At 38.0% G+C, this 20,299-nt stretch overlaps 2 protein-coding genes across 4 annotated transcripts; one reads left to right on the forward strand and one right to left on the reverse strand.

Annotated features, from left to right (window-relative positions):
- Positions 1-1,086: 1,086 nt before the first annotated feature.
- LOC111808010 (uncharacterized) lies at positions 1,087-16,474 on the forward strand. 3 transcript variants are annotated; one of them, XM_023693763.2, is made up of 17 exons: positions 1,087-1,728; positions 2,219-2,337; positions 4,319-4,364; positions 5,029-5,101; positions 5,185-5,242; positions 5,820-5,915; positions 6,180-6,297; positions 6,368-6,634; positions 7,099-7,200; positions 7,373-7,730; positions 7,811-7,924; positions 9,372-10,003; positions 10,111-10,307; positions 10,510-10,732; positions 10,907-11,026; positions 11,673-12,443; positions 13,215-16,474. In XM_023693763.2, the coding sequence occupies exons 1-17, from the start codon at positions 1,612-1,614 to the stop codon at positions 16,281-16,283; spliced, it is 6,480 nt and encodes a 2,159-aa protein (XP_023549531.2). In that variant the 5' UTR covers positions 1,087-1,611; the 3' UTR covers positions 16,284-16,474. The 3 variants fall into 3 exon arrangements, with proteins under 3 accessions (XP_023549531.2, XP_086973237.1, XP_023549532.2); XM_087117111.1 differs by lacking the exon at positions 1,087-1,728 and having other exon boundaries at positions 2,296-2,337; positions 5,036-5,101; XM_023693764.2 differs by lacking the exons at positions 1,087-1,728; positions 2,219-2,337; positions 4,319-4,364; ... (3 more) ...; positions 6,180-6,297; positions 6,368-6,634 and having other exon boundaries at positions 7,360-7,730.
- A 612-nt stretch (positions 16,475-17,086) lies between these two features.
- LOC111808288 (Pentatricopeptide repeat (PPR) superfamily protein) lies at positions 17,087-20,136 on the reverse strand. The gene has a single exon (XM_023694182.2). It carries the CDS (start codon positions 20,035-20,037, stop codon positions 17,377-17,379), a length of 2,661 nt encoding a protein of 886 aa, XP_023549950.2. The 5' UTR covers positions 20,038-20,136; the 3' UTR covers positions 17,087-17,376.
- Between the last annotated feature and the right edge of the window lie 163 nt (positions 20,137-20,299).

A 20,299-nucleotide genomic window follows, 5' to 3' on the forward strand; every position in this document is an offset into this window, starting at 1 on the left:
CTGCTTTCATGTATATGTAAATGTTTGTGCATTCTGCCCTCTGAATCTGCTGATTATCTTGTCGGAATTCCGAGTTCTATATCAACTAAAAAATGACGTGATACATCAATTTGATATGATATGATAGCACGATAATTATAAACGGGCACTAATGCCAGTGTTACATGAGAATTTAGTTCAAACTTTTCATCCCTGTAATTCTCCTTCCATCTTTGATGAATTTACGTCTTCCATGCAAATTCATTAAAAAAATGATGGTTTATTATAAGCTCTAGTTGAAAAACATCATTGAAATCTATGTAGTTGGAATATTGCTGTTTTGTTCTCTGATGGTCTCAGTTCACAGCTGCTTGAGACTGATTTAACGAAAAAACATTACACGAAGATGCGCAAAAATGGTGTCCAAGTCGATGGAGAAACACGAGAAATGATGCTTCAGAACTTGCAAAAGAATCCTACTAGATTGAAGAACAGGTGGGGCAGAGGTTGAGGAAAGACCGAAGTATATATTGTAAATACTTAATATTAGCTCAAACTCATCGTTGTAGTTAATTGAATTAGTCGACTTATATTTCATGTTTACTTCTGTTTATAGTTATCACATATTATATTGCTTAGCAAAGATAAAAATATCGTCCAACCGATATCTCTAATATCTTCTATAAACAATTATAAAATACAAAAAAAAAAAAAAAAAAAAAAAAACACGTTATCTATTAATCTCAATATGAAGATATAAATAATAAAACATTGATTTAAATTATTTTATCAATTTTTACTCTAAACTTTTAATTGTATTCTATCAAGTTTTTTTTTTTTTTTTTGAAGTTTCATTTTGAACATAATAAATGGAATAATAATATTATATATATATATATAATTATTATTATTAACTAAGACATGAGAAATTAAATTCTTACTAGAAAAATAAGAGTCATAAGATTAATAAATATATAAATTGGGTTTATATATATATATATATAATTTAGAGTTATATATTTTTGTGTAATGGGTTTTGAAGTAGCGGTTGTTGAATCGGAAAAACCCGAACGTGATCCGCGACTTTTGTTGTCTGTATGAACAAAAATATTTTCTTTCCTTCTTTTTTTTATTTTTTTATTTTTTTAGAAACAAGAAATAGCCTTAATCCACCCTGTTATTCCACCTTTCTTGATTCTGGTAGGCGTCAATTTCAATTCCCAATCGAAATGAATTTCTGCGGAAAATGAAGCAATTTCGTCTCCAATTCTTGCACAGTTTCCGCCAGATCCTGTATGCTCTCCATAACAAAGCTCCATTGATTCTTCTTCAACCAGCTCCTTCCTCCTACCATAGTCAATCTCTCTCTCTCTCTTCGTTTTCATGTGAATTGCCTGGTTGCTAGGGATTTCTACTCCGATCTTTCTGCTTTAGCTGGTTTACTTCTGGGGTTTTGCCTATGGTAATCGAGCGTGCTCAAGCAGCGATCTCCTTGGTGTCAGTTGTCAAGAGGGGTTTTTGCTTAGAAGCTTGAGCTGTTGGAGGAAGATCAGACTCTGCGAGTCACTGCGATTGGAGATTCATCGGAGCTTCACTAAAGGGGGTTGTGAAGTTAATGCTAGCTAAGTGATTATGGTGAGCATGGTCAAAGACGGGAAAGCAGGAAGTGCTGCTAAGCTAATAGTTGATGCTTTGCTTCAGCGGTTCCTCCCCCTCGCGCGACGTCGAATCGAAACCGCACAAGCTCAGGTTTAGTTTTGCTTTTGTTTTCTCTTCCCCCTCCTATTGCTTCCTCTCTAGAAAATGTCATGTGCAGCTTTGCTAGTCGCCCACCCCAAAAAAGAAGAAGAAAGAATTACAATAGTCGCTTTGTTGGAAATTTGAGGACCAGAGGATGTGTGCTTATTTTTTCCACAAGTCTTGACTTTGATTAGTATTACAATTTGAGGTTTTCTTGATATTGGGTGCAATTATAACATCCTCCTAGATGAATCAAGGATGTATACCCCCTGTATTTTCTGGTACTTCGATATATTCTTTTCTGTTTTTCTGGGTACCAGTTGTCCAGTACTTAAGGATTTCTTGTGTTTGCTCGACCTGGTGAGCAAAATTTACCGTTCTCCTATGCACTCTGATGGCTGCATATCGCGAAATCCAATTTTCACGTCCATTTTTGTTGTCTAGTACGATTTTGTAAACTATCCTCCACGCTGTTTACTTGACTGTCTCCAACTTGCAGGATGGACAATATCTTCGACCATCGGACCCTGCCTACGAGCAAGTGCTGGATTCCTTGGCTATGGTTGCGAGACACACGCCTGTGCCTCTTTTAGAGGCTCTTCTTCGATGGAGAGAAAGGTGCCTCAGCTTTCCTATTCTCCTTTATTTGAACTTGTTGTTCTCACAAGGACAACTTTCTGTGTGCGCCTTCTTTGTTCGTGGTAGTTCACAGGGTTTATTCCATATACTGACTTGCTTTTCACTGTCGATTGGAGATAGCTTGGGACAGAATCTTTATCTTTTATTATTTATTGTCTAATATTTTCTTAGTTTCCATTCACTTGACAAACTTCTTATTTTAGACATTTTTTAAAATCCAATACAGGTATCTTGACGTAATTGTGCTGCATGGACGTGTGTGTTGATTATTTTTTATTTGTTAAGATTGGAAATAAAGCCTCACTAATTTATAGAAAGTACAGTATTACCGAAGAATTTAACTAAAATAAGAGGGTAAACATCCTCTATGTCAAGTCAACTGGGATTCCAAGTAAGTTTCTAACAGCGGTATAGTTAAATAGATTTGCAATGTGATTATTTAAAAGAGTTCATTGGCAAAGATGTTGGTAAGCAGCGTGTAGAAGACCAAAACTGTATTTTGGCCAGTGCTTTGTAGTGATTACTGTGATACTGTGTGGGCTCAAGAGTTTTAACGTAGAGAAACAGCAAGGAGAAATTTATTTTAAGGATTGAGTGCGAAAAGAGGCTTTGGAGAAAATAGGAGATGGATGTGGAGATGCATTTCGAGTTTTTTTTTTTTTTTTCTTTTTCTTTCTATTGTCGTGTTCATTGGTGATAAGTCACGAGGAAAGATCCTTCATTCGAGAGTTTTAGATAGGGTGCCTCACTCTTTTATACTTTTGTCTCTTTGTGCTTATAGCTTAGTTCCTAAGTAGGTGATGCATCATCAGACTCGCATAACTTTAGAAGGATGAAAAAATGTTGTGGCCTATGGGCCTATTGGCCGCGATCCTTATGTAATGAAGTGGAAGGGGGATTAGGGAAACATATTTGTTGAGGTGGCCATTTTTTGATGCTGTCATCTAGAGTATATTTTAATATACTCTTTCTTTTCCAATGGGGAACCATTTTGTTGTGAAGAAAAACCAAATCCGCATCAAGCTGATCGATTCAAGGTGAAGAGTTAGAGATTGATGGAGCAAACTATGTTGACTGAGAGGGAGGGAACATTTAGTGTTTCTAGATTGAAGCAAGAGATCAGGGGAGAGTATGTGTGTAAGAAGAGTTCATTGAGGTAAAAGTATTATGATGAGGATGCAGAAGTATTAGGCAATTGGAATCTTGACCCTGCAGTGTGTAGCCTATGCCTGAGGAATGAAGAAAGCTCAAATCACCTCTTCGTCCATTGTTCTTACACTGCAAGGGGATGAAGTTTTCTTTGGAAGGAATTTGGCTTATCCAGTTGTCTTCCATCCTCGATTGTGGCGTGAATTCAGGAGGCTATGAATGGGTGGAGTTTAAAAGAAAAAACAAAGATCTTAGGGAGATGTGCCTCTAGAATCTTTTTATGGGAAACTTGGAAGGAAAGACAATTTTTTCGAGAATCTACTTCTTTTAAACTTTTTTTTTTCTTGTAACTATGCTCAGCTCACTTCTTCTTTCTGGTGTGTAAGACACAAGAAATTCTTGTAACTATAGCCTAGGTTTTATGCTCCAAGATTGGTAGGCTATGCTTCACTATCTTTCGGAAATGGGATGTCTCATCCCCTGCCCCTAGGCTATTTTTGATCTTAGTAGTACATTCCTTCCATTTCCTAATATATATATTGATGAGGGAGTTTAATTGGAGTGTGCATGTTCACATGGAGTTTAATTGGAGTGTGCATGTTCACATGGAGCTAATGCGTAGAGTTTTTGTTCACAAGCAATTTAAGATTTTTTTTTTTGTGCGCTAAGATACTGCAGTCAAAGAAATCTTCTTATTCCCAAGACAAAGAAAGAAAGAAAGAGAGGAAAAAAAAAAAGGAAGAAAAAAACATTTTTTTTTTTTTTTTTTTTTGATAGTTTGATTACATTTTCTCTTTTTCTCTTATTGCAGCGAATCACCGAAGGGTGCAAATGACGCATCTACTTTCCAAAGAAAGGTTTGAAAGCTATATGATTGCAATGTGAATGGATAGTGTATCTAATAGTTCAAGTTATTGTGGTTTGCCATTAATTATTGACGATTCTTGTCAATTGGTATTTTTATCAGCTTAATTGGTTCAAAATTTTAATGAATTGATGTCGTATTGAGCAAATGGAGCCAAATAATTGTTATCTTCTTTAGTTTCATTAGTTTACAGTTTCTTACACTCTTTCTCAATGGGAATATTTTTTCCCTACGTATTTCCTTGGCTTATTTTCTTGTTACATTTGGATCCTTCACTTCTTTACACGATAAAAAAAGAACTCTCTAATTTTTGTTATTATTTTTTGCTTGGCTTGGGGATGGACCATCTAATCATTCCTTCTCATCTTTTTGTAACCTTTTTTGCACCTTGCCCAGGGATGGGCTTGTAGGGAATTTTTTATTTTCTTTTCTTTTAAAAAAATAATGGAAGGACGTTCTCCTGTTAATTTTTTCCTCTCTTGTGCATGCTTTTAAATTTAGAGTATATTATTTTTATTGGTAGGTAAAGTTTCCAAAGAGGAATTCCAGGCTGTTTTTTTTTTCTTTTTCTAGATATGGTTGCTTTAAAATCCCTTGTTCAGAGAAGTTTGCTTTATTAACTTGAAGTTATAATGATATTCTTGCTTGGGGCTTAGCTTGCAGTTGAGTGCATATTTTGCTCAGCATGTATTCGCTTTGTGGAGTGCTGCCCTCAGGAAGGGCTTACAGGTTCACACAGTGTTCTGTTGAATTTGTATTTGTTTATTTTTTTTCTACTTCTGTTGCTAATTGGTAGTGGTTTATCATTGTAGAGAAGCTTTGGTCTGGGCTTGAAAACTTCGTTTTTGATTGGCTAATTAATGCTGACCGGTAAGGTTGCTTTGGCATAGTTAATGTACAGTGCAGTTTTATTTATTTATTATTATTATATATTTTTTTTTTGTGGGAATTTAGTAATTACTTGACTGACTTCAAACTTTCCCTTTCCTTATTGTTATTTTTTTTTTCATATTTGAAGTGGCAAGTCTTTTTTTTTAAAAAAAAAAATTTGATTTATCATTTTGTTTGAATTGTGGTTGCTTTATTTTGAGTATTGTGTCGATACTGAGGATAGGAGTTCGGTAACTTGTAACGTTTCAAGTATCGATGAAAAGTTTGTGTTTCATTTTTTTTTTTTTTTTTTTTTTAAAGTCTGATGATTGTATTGAAATTCAGCTTGCACGTTGTTATTATTTTTTTTTAATCTTTTTTACAAGTGACTTATAAGTATTGTTATTAGAATTATTGCCGTTTTTTATGTAGGCATGACCATTGTCATTATTAGACAATGACTTTGATGTCCAGATATAGGCAGATTGTCTAGGGAGAATTGCTTGGTGCTTATATACCTTTTGTTTTCGTGACTGAAAGCAAACAAAATTTTAGGTTCGATTAAATGTCATTGCAGGGTTGTTAGCCAGGTTGAATATCCGTCGTTAGTTGATTTGCGGGGGCTTCTTTTGGATCTTGTTGCACAACTTTTAGGTGCTCTGTCTCGCATCAGGTAAACAATTGTGTTTTAACATTTGAAAATTGTTTGAATTGGATTTTTTGCTTGTTATATTTTAAAAGTAATTATCAGGTTTACATAAGCTTTTGTTTATCAAGCATGCATGTCATTTGATGCTTGCTTTATTTTGACATTTTAGTATTAGTATGAACGAGTTCTGCTTTGCACTTCTCTCTCCATGAACTTATGTATATAGTCATGTTACTTTAATTAAAAAGGGTTAAAAACATTTATAATCTGTTGTGTTATTATTTGCAGGTTTAGTTCTGTGACTGAACGCTTCTTCATGGAACTCAATACGCGTAGGATTGACACCAGTGTTGCTCGAAGTGAAACTCTTAGTATCATCAATGGGATGCGCTACCTTAAGCTTGGGGTATGTATATAGCTTTTACTTATGCAAAGTCATATAAAGATAATAGCATAATGTCAACTCCATTTCTTAGGTTAAGACAGAGGGTGGACTGAATGCATCTGCCTCCTTTGTGGCTAAAGCCAACCCTCTCAATCGTGCTCCACATAAGCGTAAAAGCGAGCTTCACCATGCACTCTGCAACATGCTTTCAAACATCCTTGCTCCACTGGCAGATGGCGGCAAAGGCCAATGGCCTCCTTCTGGTGTTGAACGTGCACTTACCTTATGGTATGAAGCTGTTGGACGAATTCGAGCACAGCTGATGCATTGGATGGACAAACAGAGCAAACACATTACTGTAAGTGGGATCTGTTTTGCACCCTCCCTGTAAGAAATTCAATATTTTATTTTATATATTAAATCTATAAATCTGGGTTGGAGTTTTTCGATTTTTCTGTTTTGGCTCTTTGGCATGAATTCTTTTTTTTTTTTCTCTTTTTTTTTGTTGAAGAACTGGCCAGCCTTAATTACATTCTAACTTAAACTATACAGAAGATATACTCTTTGGAGATAAATATATGCTAAGGTAAAGATATTTCTAACAGTTATCAGATACTGTAAAAAATTGGCGGATAAAAAAATATTTTCCAAAATTGATGAGATTGTTGTCTCTGGGAATAGCTGAGCAATACTTGGGTTGGCTAGATATCTTTGACGTCATTTTTTTTTTTTTTTGGATTTTCATATTAACTTTTTTCTTCATATCCAACATCATGTCTGCTTTTCCTCTTGTGCTTTACATCATTGTTTTTTGTGTTCTAGGTTGGTTATCCACTGGTCACTCTTCTACTCTGTCTTGGTGACCCTCAAATATTTCACAACAACTTAAGTCCCCACATGGAACAACTCTACAAGCTTCTTAGAGTAAGTTCCATTTACGTTTGAGCTAAGGAGCTGAATGATGACTACAATTAATTCTAATAAGATCCTCTAGTCTTTTTCAATGTTCAATGTGGGAAGTTTCTTCAAGTGGAGACTGAATATGGCATCCTGTTTCCATCACTCAAATTTATGAAACTCTAGTTCAATTGTGCAGGACAAGAATCATCGATTTATGGCCTTGGACTGTCTTCATCGGGTTTTGAGGTTTTACTTGAGTGTTCATGCAGCTAATCAGGCACCAAATCGTATATGGGACTACTTAGACAGTGTGACATCTCAACTCCTTACAGTTCTAAAGAAGGGATTGCTTACTCAAGATGTTCAACACGATAAACTAGTTGAATTTTGCGTGACTATTGCAGAGCACAATCTTGATTTTGCCATGAACCACTTGTTGTTGGAATTATTAAAACAAGATAGTTCTGGTGAGGCAAAAGTTATTGGTCTTCGTGCTCTCCTTGCCATTGTTACGTCTCCTTCAGGCCAGCACATTGGTTTGGAGATATTTAGAGGTAACCAACAAGTTAAGAGCCTCTGAATTTGTCTAAACGTATAATATTGTTTAACCTAATCAACTTTGTTGTATTAGCAGGTCATGATATTGGCCACTATATTCCCAAGGTGAAGGCAGCAATTGAATCGATTTTAAGGTCTTGTCATAGAACCTACAGTCAGGCTCTTCTAACTTCTTCAAGGACCAACATTGGTAAATTGTTTTCTAATGCTTTACATGCTGTAGCTTTATGGAAGATAGTAGAATGAGAAAAGGATGAAGCGTAGAATCTAGTATTATTATTATTAGTAGTAGTACTAGTTGTATTATTATAAATTTTTTAAGGCTTCAGTATGGTTATGCTTCAGGTCTTTGAGTAACTGACTAAATAAAGCATGAGTAAAATTGATATTTTTATTTGGTGAAATACGATTTTATTAACTCTATCAGTATGTAAGGAATCTTCCACCTTGACACAAAAACCTAACAAAAAATAAACCAAACTTTATTTTTTTATGTCAAATTTTTCTTAGAGCCAAGTTCAAACTATTAGAAAATTGTGTTATCATGTTCATATAACACATTGAAGAGAATATATGGCAAAAGACACCTGTTTTTTAAGTATATGAACTGAATGAATATTATTTTTGATAGTCATGAGTGTTCGAACCAACTTGCACACACCTTGATTTTTCCCATAAGACAACCGCCTGACCCTGTAATTTTGGATATGGAGTATTATTAAATCTTAAAGAGGTGACCACCATGATCTGCAACCATTCCTTCTGAACCCTTAATTATTTACATGGCTCTTGTTGACTAACCACTAGGCTAACCCTAAGTGGTTTCAAAATTTTAATATATTATATTCATATAAAACATACAAATGACATAAAATACAATAGATACATTATCATATGCTGTCAGAAATCAGAATAAAAGGAGGCAGTCCTCCTTCCTCCTTTTGATTTGAGTTCAAACCCTTTCTTTTGGTATAAGTTACTGGAAATTTAATTTCTCCTCGGTGGAAATTTTCTTACAAAAAAGGAGAAAAAAGTTGACTGGAAAGGGGGAAAAAAAAAGAACCCTATTGGTATGAAGAAGTTAGATTGGGTTATGAAGGCATTGAAGATTAAGGACCTCAGTGAGGTGCATACCTAGGAGGGCCTGCTTTACTTGATAATATACTCTAGATGTAAAGGTGTACATGGTGCCTGCATGTATGGCAAAATGAACTCCTTGATGCCAAATTATGTTGTCGGAACCGCCATATAAGAGTGAAATATAAAATATCATCATGAAATGACTTTGAATCAACTGCAGGAAGTAGTCATAGTTTTGATAAATCTATAAACGTAAATTTCTTTGTACTTATCTTAAAAACTTACATGATTTTGGTTGAAGTAAGCGAACAACCACACACTATAAAACTGTTCTCCTTCCGGAAGTCAACAACCTCCAATTAGCAAATCATGTGAATTTGTATTAGTTTTAATTGTTTCTCGCTACTGACAGAAATAGTCTGGGTCTCCTTTTTTGGTGTTGTTTGCCTGTTTTAGTTGTTGTTTGTAAACTTATCACTTGATCTTCTCTTTCCTATATTCAAATATCTAGCTTTCATTTTTATTGGAAAAAGTAAAATGAATTGCTCTGTTCCCAGATTCTGTAACAAAGGAGAAGTCCCAAGGATATTTATTCCGTTCAGTCCTGAAGTGTATACCATATTTGATCGAAGAAGTTGGAAGAAGTGATAAAATAACTGAGATAATACCTCAACATGGAATTAGTATTGATCCTGGTGTTCGTGAAGAAGCAGTTCAGGTACTGAACAGGATAGTTAGATATCTTCCTCATCGTCGCTTTGCAGTGATGCGAGGGATGGCAAACTTCATCCTACGGCTTCCTGATGAATTCCCACTTCTTATACAAACATCACTGGGGCGCTTATTGGAACTTATGCGCTTTTGGAGAGCTTGTTTGATTGAGGATCGTTTGGAAAATGATGTGCATGATGAAAAGCGTACAGTTCAAAGAGCTGATGGATTCAAGAAGCCATCATTTCACCAGTCGGGTGAAGTAGCTGAATTTCGTGCTTCAGAGATAGATGCAGTTGGTTTGATCTTCCTTAGTTCTGTGGATAGTCAAATTAGGCATACCGCATTGGAGTTATTACGCTGTGTGCGTGCCTTGCGGAACGACATTCAAGACCTTGCAATACTTGACCAACCAGATTATACTCTTAAATATGAAGCTGAGCCAATATTTATTATAGATGTCCTAGAGGAGCATGGGGTATTTTTCTTTTAATGTTATTTTCCCTTCTCTGCTGTTCCTTTTCAGTGACTCATCGAACTGCATTGATTTGATGATAAGTCAAACTTGATTTTTGGAAACTACAGGATGACATCGTTCAAAATTGTTACTGGGATTCGGGGCGTCCGTTTGATTTGAAACGAGAATCTGATACAATCCCTCCAGATGTTACTCTTCAGTCCATTATATTTGAAAGCCCCGATAAGAACAGGTGGGCACGTTCTCTCAGTGAGTTGGTTAAGTATGCTTCTGAGCTGTGCCCAAGTTCTGTTCAGGAAGCAAGGTAATTAATGCTCTCCCAAAATTGCTTTCTTGACAATTATACATTTTTTTTTAATGATTCACTATTCTGGGTTACTTTTTGGCTTGATCTTTTACGAGTTCTTGTTCAATATGGAGCCCTCTAATGTCTCTCTGAGATTTAATAGTCAACGTTGAAGTTTCTACTCTAGAATGTGTTTTGTAAACAAAATTTTGGCTGGCAGGGTTGAGGTTTTGCAACGTCTTGCTCATGTCACACCAGTTGATTTAGGTGGAAAGGCTCATCCATCCCAAGATTCAGACAACAAATTGGATCAGTGGCTAATGTATGCCATGTTCTTATGTTCATGCCCGCCAGGTCCCAGAGAAAGTCCTGCCTCGGGAAAAGCCAAAGATCTTTATCACCTTATTTTCCCTTCAATAAAATCTGGATCAGAAGCACATGTGGTGAGCACATTTTCTAGACAAATTTTCTGCCTCAACTTTCCTTCTTTCTTTCCCTTTTTTGGGCCTCTCTTATGGTTGTAAATTGTTAAAGTGTTTTAGTAAGTTATCTGCTTTTAAACCTAACTGCATTAAGTTTATCTACATATACTAAAGTTTGTCAGTTATCCTAATCAGCATGCAGCCACCATGGCTCTTGGCCACTCGCATTTTGAAGCTTGTGAATTAATGTTCAGTGAGCTTGCATCTTTTATTGATGAGGTTTCCCTGGAGACAGAGGGAAAGCCAAAGTGGAAGGTATTATCCATGATTTAATCAAAGGGCATTATCTTTTATTAAATGATATTTGTGAAGTCGTGTCGTTTTGTATTTTGAGATTCAAGAGGCATTTGGTTTTTTGTGGATTTTCTTAATTAGAATAAATAATACTTACAGAGCCAAAATTTTATACTTACAAGAATAACCACTGATTGCTTGAGTTGGAAAAGAATCAAAACACTGGTATTGCAGCATTAACCAAGAAAAGATGAAGTAGTACTTTTCTTTAATGTTTCATTATGTCACAACGAAAATAAGTAATTGAGAACAAGATTGAAACGTTAAAATGCGCAACCACTTTGGTACCTCTGTCATTTATCAATTATTTTCCTGGTCACTGTTAGTTGTCCGTTGTGACTTTTTATCCTATTTTAAAGTTTATTTTCCCCTGAATGAAACTACTTTTATTTTTAAAGCTGAATGAGTAGTTGAATATGTCATACATGCATGGTTTTGCACTCATAGACGTGAAGTCCCTTTGAGGAAGGGCAAGTAAGTTTGTTGCATCTATTGTAAAAACCAAAGTAATGTCGAGAAGATGTACATTTATTTTTCCCCATAGAGTACTAGGTGCTTTCTGTTAAAGTTTCTTCTTATGATGACTAACTGACTTCCATACTTACAGAGCCAAAAGCCACGCCGTGAGGAGCTTCGTACTCACATTTCAAATATTTATCGTACTGTTGCGGAGAAAATCTGGCCGGGCATGCTGGCCCGTAAATCAGTTTTCCGTCGGCATTATCTCAAGTTCATTGATGACACAACCAAACAAATCTTGACAGCACCTATGGAGAGCTTCCAGGAAATGCAACCTCTTCGTTATTCACTTGCTTCTGTTCTGAGATCTCTGGCCCCAGAATTTGTGGAGTCAAGGTCAGAGAAGTTTGACCTTAGAACTAGAAAGCGACTATTTGATCTTCTACTCTCCTGGTCTGATGATACAGGCGGAACATGGGGCCAGGATGGTGTTAGCGATTATAGACGTGAGGTAGAACGTTACAAATCTTCTCAACATGCTCGGTCAAAAGATTCTGTTGACAAGATATTATTTGATAAAGAACTTAGTGAACAAATTGAAGCAATCCAGTGGGCTTCCATGACTGCTATGGCTTCACTCTTGTATGGGCCCTGCTTTGATGATAATGCTAGGAAAATGAGTGGCAGGGTCATTTCTTGGATAAATAGTCTTTTTATTGAACCTGCACCCAGGGCTCCCTTTGGTTACTCACCAGCTGATCCTAGAACTCCATCTTACTCTAAATCTGTCGAAGGCAGTCGAGGCACTGCTGGTCGTGATAGGCAAAGAGGGGGTCACAGCCGTGTCTCTTTAGCAAAATTGGCTTTGAAGAATCTCCTGCTTACAAATTTGGACCTGTTTCCCGCATGCATTGATCAGGTAAATATATTCTTTTATACCATCTATGATGCATTTGTGTCTTGTTATAATTTACAACAGAGTTCTCTTTTGAAGATTATAAATTGAAAAGAGATTTTTGGATAGGATGCGTCTATATCCATACAATTTGTGAAGATTTTTGTGGTCTCAAAAGGAAAATTTGCATGTACAAAGGCTAAGGCTAAAAATCGAAGAATGCTTGAAGTATAAGGGTTTTGATTGTTGAATTATAATGGTGAAGCAAGAATCATATGGTTGAGCGAGGGTTGATTAATACTTGATTTATTAGAATACTTTTATTACAACGAATAACTGATGGACTGTGTTGGTTTGTGTCAGCATCCTTAAAGTTGGTATCATTTTTATTTTTAAATACAGCTTTTGATTGACTACAAAGTTGGGCATTGGGTTATTTAATCATTGCAATCGCCACATTGTCTTATTACAATGCAAGACAGCTTTAATTTTTCAAAATGGAAAGAACAATTACCATTTTTTTGTAAGAGTAGATATGATGTATGAGGACTGAATTTGTACAAAGTTGAGGAACAAAGAGTGCAGCTACCTTCCTAAATATCTTGTTCCATCCATCCATCATTTTACAAGCTAATCACTTTGTGTGGTATGCTTGACCTCTGTGATTTGCTCGTGTTGATCACCTCTTATGTACACTTTTGGTTGGAATTATTATTTTTGTATGATTTTGTATTTTTGTTTACGAGAGACCAAGTTTCTATCCAGTGAGGCTAATTGGCTACTTTTCTATTTCAGTGCTACTACTCCGATGCTGCCATAGCTGATGGTTACTTCAGTGTGCTGGCAGAAGTGTATATGCGGCAAGAGATACCAAAATGTGAAATCCAAAGACTCTTAAGCTTAATTCTGTACAAGGTGGTGGACCCTAGTAGACAAATCCGTGATGATGCCCTTCAGATGCTTGAAACTCTTTCTGTCCGCGAATGGGCTGAAGATGGCACTGAGGGGTCGGGGAGCTATCGAGCAGCCGTCGTTGGAAATCTTCCCGATTCATACCAACAATTTCAGTACAAGCTTTCTTGTAAACTTGCGAAAGATCACCCTGAATTGAGTCAACTCCTTTGTGAGGAGATAATGCAAAGGCAACTTGATGCAGTTGACATCATAGCTCAACATCAGGTTCTCACGTGCATGGCTCCGTGGATTGAGAACCTTAATTTCTGGAAACTCAAAGACTCGGGCTGGAGTGATAGACTTCTTAAAAGCCTTTACTATGTCACATGGCGGCATGGGGATCAGTTCCCAGATGAAATTGAAAAGCTCTGGAGCACAATTGCTAGCAAACCAAGGAACATAAGTCCTGTTCTGGATTTCTTGATCACAAAGGGAATTGAAGATTGTGATTCTAATGCATCTGCGGAAATAAGTGGTGCTTTTGCCACATATTTCTCAGTTGCAAAGCGGGTGAGTTTGTACTTAGCACGAATATGCCCTCAGCGTACTATTGATCACCTTGTCTACCAATTGGCCCAGCGCATGCTAGAGGACAGCATCGAGCCAGTTGGTCTAGGTTCCAAGGGAGATTTCGGTGGAAATTTTGTATTGGAATTCTCTCAGGGGCCTCCAGTGGCCCAAGTTACTTCTGTTGTGGACAGCCAACCACACATGTCACCACTACTTGTTCGTGGATCCCTTGATGGTCCGCTCAGGAATGCTAGTGGGAGCTTAAGCTGGAGAACAGCTGGAGTAACTGGCCGAAGTGTCTCTGGCCCTCTAAGTCCAATGCCTCCTGAGTTGAACATTGTTCCAGTAAATGCAGGTCGATCAGGCCAGCTACTTCCAGCTTTAGTGAATATGTCTGGTCCTTTGATGGGTGTTAGAAGTTCTACTGGAACTATCCGCAGTCGGCATGTCTCCAGGGACAGTGGTGACTATCTCATTGATACGCCAAATTCTGGTGAAGATGGGCTTCATTCTGGGGTTGCTGCACATGGGGTCAGTGCTAAAGAACTACAGTCTGCACTACAGGGTCATCAGCAGCATTCTCTTACACATGCTGACATAGCATTGATCCTTCTCGCTGAAATTGCATATGAGAATGATGAAGATTTCCGTGAGCACTTGCCTCTGCTTTTTCACGTCACTTTTGTCTCAATGGATAGTTCAGAAGACATTGTTCTAGAACACTGCCAGCAATTGCTTGTTAATCTATTATATTCACTTGCTGGCCGACACTTGGAACTTTATGAAGTTGAAAACAATGATGGAGAGAACAAGCAACAGGTTGTGAGCCTGATCAAGTATGTTCAGTCAAAGCGCGGAAGCATGATGTGGGAGAATGAAGACCCGTCTGTTGTGAGAACAGAGCTTCCTAGTGCGGCACTTCTCTCTGCACTGGTTCAGAGCATGGTAGATGCTATCTTCTTCCAAGGTGATTTGCGTGAGACTTGGGGATCAGAGGCACTGAAATGGGCTATGGAATGTACATCGCGACACCTTGCTTGTCGCTCACACCAGATATACCGTGCACTGCGGCCAAGTGTTACAAGCGATACTTGTGTGTCTCTCCTTCGTTGTCTGCATAGATGTCTTGGAAATCCGGTACCCCCTGTGTTAGGGTTCATTATGGAAATTCTGTTGACCTTGCAGGTAATGGTTGAGAACATGGAGCCTGAAAAGGTGATACTCTATCCTCAACTCTTCTGGGGATGTGTGGCTATGATGCACACAGATTTTGTCCATGTATACTGCCAGGTTCTTGAGCTCTTCTCCCGTGTGATTGATCGTTTATCTTTCTGGGATAGAACAACTGAAAATGTACTCCTTTCAAGCATGCCTCGGGATGAACTTGATACTAACAACGACATTGGAGACTTCCAACGGATTGAATCTAGAATGGGCTATGAGCTGCCTCCATCTACTGGGAATCTTCCAACATTTGAAGGGGTGCAGCCTCTTGTTCTTAAAGGGCTGATGTCAACTGTTAGTCATGGTGTCTCAATAGAGGTTCTTTCACGGATTACGGTGCACTCATGTGATTCCATATTTGGGGATGCGGAAACGAGACTTCTGATGCACATCACAGGCTTACTCCCATGGCTCTGCCTGCAGCTCAGTAAGGATCCACTGACAGGGCCAGCTTCACCACTCCAGCAACAGCATCAAAAAGCATGCTCAGTTGCATCTAATATTCATATCTGGTGCCGAGCAAAATCATTGGACGAATTAGCTACTGTTTTTATGGCATACTCTCGAGGTGAGATCAAAAGTATCGAAATTCTTCTTGCTTGTGTCTCCCCTCTGCTTTGCAACGAGTGGTTTCCAAAGCACTCTGCATTGGCTTTTGGTCACTTACTACGTCTGCTGGAGAAAGGACCAGTCGAATACCAGCGCGTAATACTCCTAATGCTGAAGGCATTGCTCCAGCATACTCCTGTAGATGCTTCTCAAAGTCCACATATGTACGCAATAGTCTCACAGTTGGTGGAGAGTACGTTGTGCTGGGAGGCATTGAGTGTATTAGAAGCACTTTTACAGAGTTGTAGTTCAATGACAGGTCCACACCCACATGAACTAGGGTCCTTTGAAAATGGACATGGTGGAGTTGAGGATAAGATGCTTGCTCCTCAGACATCGTTCAAGGCTCGCAGTGGGCCCTTACAATATGGCATTGTATCATCAACTTCTGGACCGGGTTCCATCCTCGCGCCAGGGGTTTCGAATGAATCAGGACCCTCACCGAGAGAGGTGGCTCTGCAAAACACACGACTTATTCTTGGGCGGGTTCTTGATAGCTGTATACTGGGAAAGAGGAGAGACTACAGAAGGTTGGTTCCTTTCGTCACAAGTATTGGGAATCCTTAACTCCACGTCTCTGTAAGTAACTTCTTTTATGTAGAGGCAATGTATATACACGTCAAGAAGTAGTTTTGTAGCTAGTCTTGAATTATGTTGTGTAGTTCTAGCCATCAGAGATCCTTTCCATTTACAAGTCCCTATTTAATCTTTGTAAATGTAAATATATTTCCTTGCGAACAATGTTAATTTGTTTCCTATTTCCGTTCCCCTAAATTTTTGTTCCTCGGAGATAAATTCAACCTCTTTGATCATGGAAGCTGTGAGATGTAGTGGCACTCCAGGACATAATGTGCACAGCTCGAGTCCTATATGTTATTTGATATCAATCTTTTTAAACTATCTTTTATTCTACGGAAGATTTCAATTTAAGTAGGGGAGGGGTATATACATTATTCTTGGACACAACACTAACAAATGCATCCTCCGTAATGTTACGTTCATGAGTTGAAATGAACTAAACTCGAGACTCGATGCATGATACTGTTCTAGTCACCATTAATTTTTCTGTATGATTTCACGGGATTTGGTCAATTGTTTTGATTGAAGGATATCGCTCTGAAGTAGAAATCTATGGTATCGAAGAATTTTCAGCCATTATTTATTTTATGGAATAAGTTAATCAACTTTGGCATCTTATGGAACACTCACGATAATATTGTTCCTCCATTGATCAAGAATTTTGGTTTCTAGGAAGTAACATGATCATCTAATAAGAAATCCATGGTAAAAGTCGCAAAATCTCGAACTTATTCAGATTTTCTTAGATTAAAAAAACTTCAAAAACTAAAAAGAGAAAAACTACTTCACACTGCATTTGAACTCGATGGCCTCAAATTAAACAATAAAGAATTAACATTGAAGTTTATATCAACTATTTTGCTTTGGGTTAATGCACAATAGTACGCAAGGTTACCATCAAGAGTTTGTAAGAAGCCCAGCTAGTTCATCCTATCATTTGTTGGGAGCTCATAACTCCACTGTGCATGTGGGATTGTTTGTGCCAATACTTCAAGAGTCTTCTTTCCACCTAAAGAAAAAAAATACTTCTGATGTCCTAGTTAACAATCCAATCCAATGCCCATCATTCTCAACACTGACACTAAGAAAAGCCATAGGATTTGACCCCCCGATGCCCATTTTCTTCAATCCCTTCAACCTGTATGGTGTCTGTATCAGGCGCATACCCAGCCCTTCTCATATCACAAATCAGCACATCAAGCAGCTCGTAGATCTGTTTGCATTTTGGATGTGCTTTCTCACAAACAAGAAATGTATGTACTTCATCCTTAACCTCAATCCAGCTGCAACCTGGCTCCTTTTTCAAATTGTGATATCTCATTGTTTGTCTCATCTTTGAAACTTGTTGCCACATGCCTGCATCAGCATAGATATTTGATAGAAGGGTGTAAGCAGCCGAGTCATCTGGCTCCAATTGCAAAAGTGAACCAGCTGCCTTCTCTGCAACTTCTACATTCCCCTGGATTTTGCAGATGCTAAGCAGAGTTCTCCATATAATTGCATCTGCTTCAAATGGCATGTCCTGTATGAGCTTTAATGCCTCCTCTACTTGGCCTGATCTCCCTAGAATATCCACCATACACGAGTAGTGCTCGAGTTGGGGGTCTAAGCCATAGATACTTGCCATTTTGTGAAAATAACATTGGCCCTTCTCAGCATTTCCCACATGTGAACAAGCTCGAAGAACCGAAACAAAAGTTGCGTGGTTTGGTTTCATATTCTCAAGGAGCATATGTTCAAAAATCTCGAGGGCCTCTTCCCCTAGACCGTGGTAAGCACATCCACAGATCATGGCATTCCATGTGACAGAATCCCTCTTGGGAGCTTTCTGAAACATAAGTAGAGAATCGTGCATATTTCCACATTTTGAGTACATGTCAACAAGAGTGCTTGTAATATACACATCTGATTGCAATTCCAGCTTGATAATTTGTGCATGGATTTGCTTTCCCAGTCCAACAGTAGCCAAGTTAGCACAAGCGTCCAGAACGGTTGCATAAGTAAAATTGTCAGGTTCTACACCCATTTCCAACATATGAGAGAAAAATCTTTGTGAATCTTCACTTTTCTTTTGCAGTGAAAATCCTGAAATGATTGCATTCCATGAGACCATTGTTTGTTCTTCCAGCCGGTAATGGATCTTTTCTGCCTCTTCCATCATTCCACATTTGCAGTACATATCAACGAGGGCACTTCCTACAAACATGTCCAGACCCATTCCAGATTTGATAATTCTTCCATGAACCTCCATGCCAGTGTTGAAAGCTTGCTGACCTGCACAAGCTTTTAAAACACTACCATATGTGAACTCATCAGGCTCCATCTTTGTGCGTAGCATTGTAGCAAAATGTGAGAGCGTTTCCCGATCGCTTTCATTCTGTTCACAAGCTGTAATGATAGCATTCCAAGACACCGCATCCCTTATTTCCATTTCATCAAACATGCAAGAAGCTTCAACTAAGGCTCCACATTTGCCATACATATCCAGGATGGCATTTGCAACACAGATATTTGATGAAAAATTAGACTTAATGGCTAATCCATGTAGCTGAACCCCCTCAGAGAGCACTTTGATCACTGCAGCTGCACTCAATGCACCAGAAAGAGATATTTCATCGAAACTGAAACCGGTTTTCTGCAACTGAAGAAATAGCTTTAAAGCTTGAAACCCTTGCTGATTTCGAGCATACCCGATTATCATGGCATTGTAAGATTGCAAGTTATGGTCTGGTAACAAGCTAAACAGCTTGTGGGCATCAGACATGTTGTCACACTTAGCATACATATCCATAGTAGCAGTTCCTACAACAACATCAGATCCAAAGTCAGCCTTCAATGCATGGCAATGCAACTGCGTACCTAATCTAGAGGCAGATAGTCCTGCACAAGACCTGAAGACACTAGCATAAGTAGATTGACTCACCCCAATTCCCCTTCTCTGCATCTCTTTGAATAGTTTAAGGCCCCTAATCAACTGATCATTTTGAACACAGCCTGCAATTGCAGCACTCCATGAAATCCAATTCTTATCTGGCAATTCAGAGAAAACACTAAGTGAATCCTCTAGTTTGTTACACTTGGCATACATATCTACTAGAGCACTTCCTGTCACAACATCATAATCAAAACCCATTTGGACTGCAATACCATGAATCTGAATTCCCAGAACGTAATTTTCCAACATGGAGCAAACTTTTAAAGAAACCGCCAGGGTAGTTTGGTCTAACAAAACTCCCATTTCTCTCATTTTCAAAAAGACAGCAATTGACTTATGTATGTCACCATTTTGTAAGTACCCAGAAATCAAAGAATTCCATGAAACCACATCACCATGATGAGGCATGGAATCAAACAACGCCTGCGCAACTTCCATCATTCCACCCCCTGCGCAGCCAAAAATCATGGTGTTCCAAGACACAATGTCCCTCTGCGGCATTTTCTCAAACACCTTAAATGCATACTCCAAAGCGCAACATTTAACATACAATTGAATTAAACAATTAGTTACAAAGACAGTGGGCTCAAACCCAGAAAGAATCATGTGAGCATGAGCTTCTTTTCCCGGTTTCAGAGCTCTCCGGTTCGAGCACTCCTGAAAAATATGAGAGAAAGTCTTCCTGGTGGGTGGGATTGCTTGGGTCGCAGAGAAAGTTGAAGCTGCACATAATTGCAGAAACTTGCTCGATGTTTCCAACGGGAGATATAAAGTTCTTACAGACCAAAAGCGAGAAAGAAAAGCCATCAACAATGGTACTCATGCTTTGGCGGGTCTTGGACGTTTGAACTTAGGCTTCACTTGCCTCTGCCATGGAGTTGTGCCCGCACATTTGCAAGCTGCACTACTTAATAAACAAATAGAAACCTTATATAATATCTTTAAATTATATATATATATATATATAGTATTTTTTTTAATTTTTTAAAATGTTAAAATGTATTAATTAAAAGTAACCTTTTTTAAAAAAATTAAGATATTAATGCAATTTTGAAGGTATTTTTAAAAC

The sequence above is a fragment of the Cucurbita pepo genome, chromosome 13, assembly GCF_057944985.1.
Source record: "Cucurbita pepo subsp. pepo isolate OVF chromosome 13, ASM5794498v1, whole genome shotgun sequence".
In the NCBI taxonomy this organism is placed as follows: domain Eukaryota; kingdom Viridiplantae; phylum Streptophyta; class Magnoliopsida; order Cucurbitales; family Cucurbitaceae; genus Cucurbita; species Cucurbita pepo.

Coding starts and splice junctions, on each gene's coding strand:
- LOC111808010 (XM_023693763.2), top strand. CDS start 1,612: ATGGTGAGCATGGTCAAAGACGGGAAAGCAGGAAGTGCTGCTAAGCTA. Junction 5,916..6,179: donor GGTGCTCTGTCTCGCATCAG/GTAAACAATTGT, acceptor TATTATTTGCAG/GTTTAGTTCTGTGACTGAAC. Junction 6,635..7,098: donor AACAGAGCAAACACATTACT/GTAAGTGGGATC, acceptor TTTGTGTTCTAG/GTTGGTTATCCACTGGTCAC.
- LOC111808288 (XM_023694182.2), bottom strand. CDS start 20,037: ATGGCTTTTCTTTCTCGCTTTTGGTCTGTAAGAACTTTATATCTCCCG.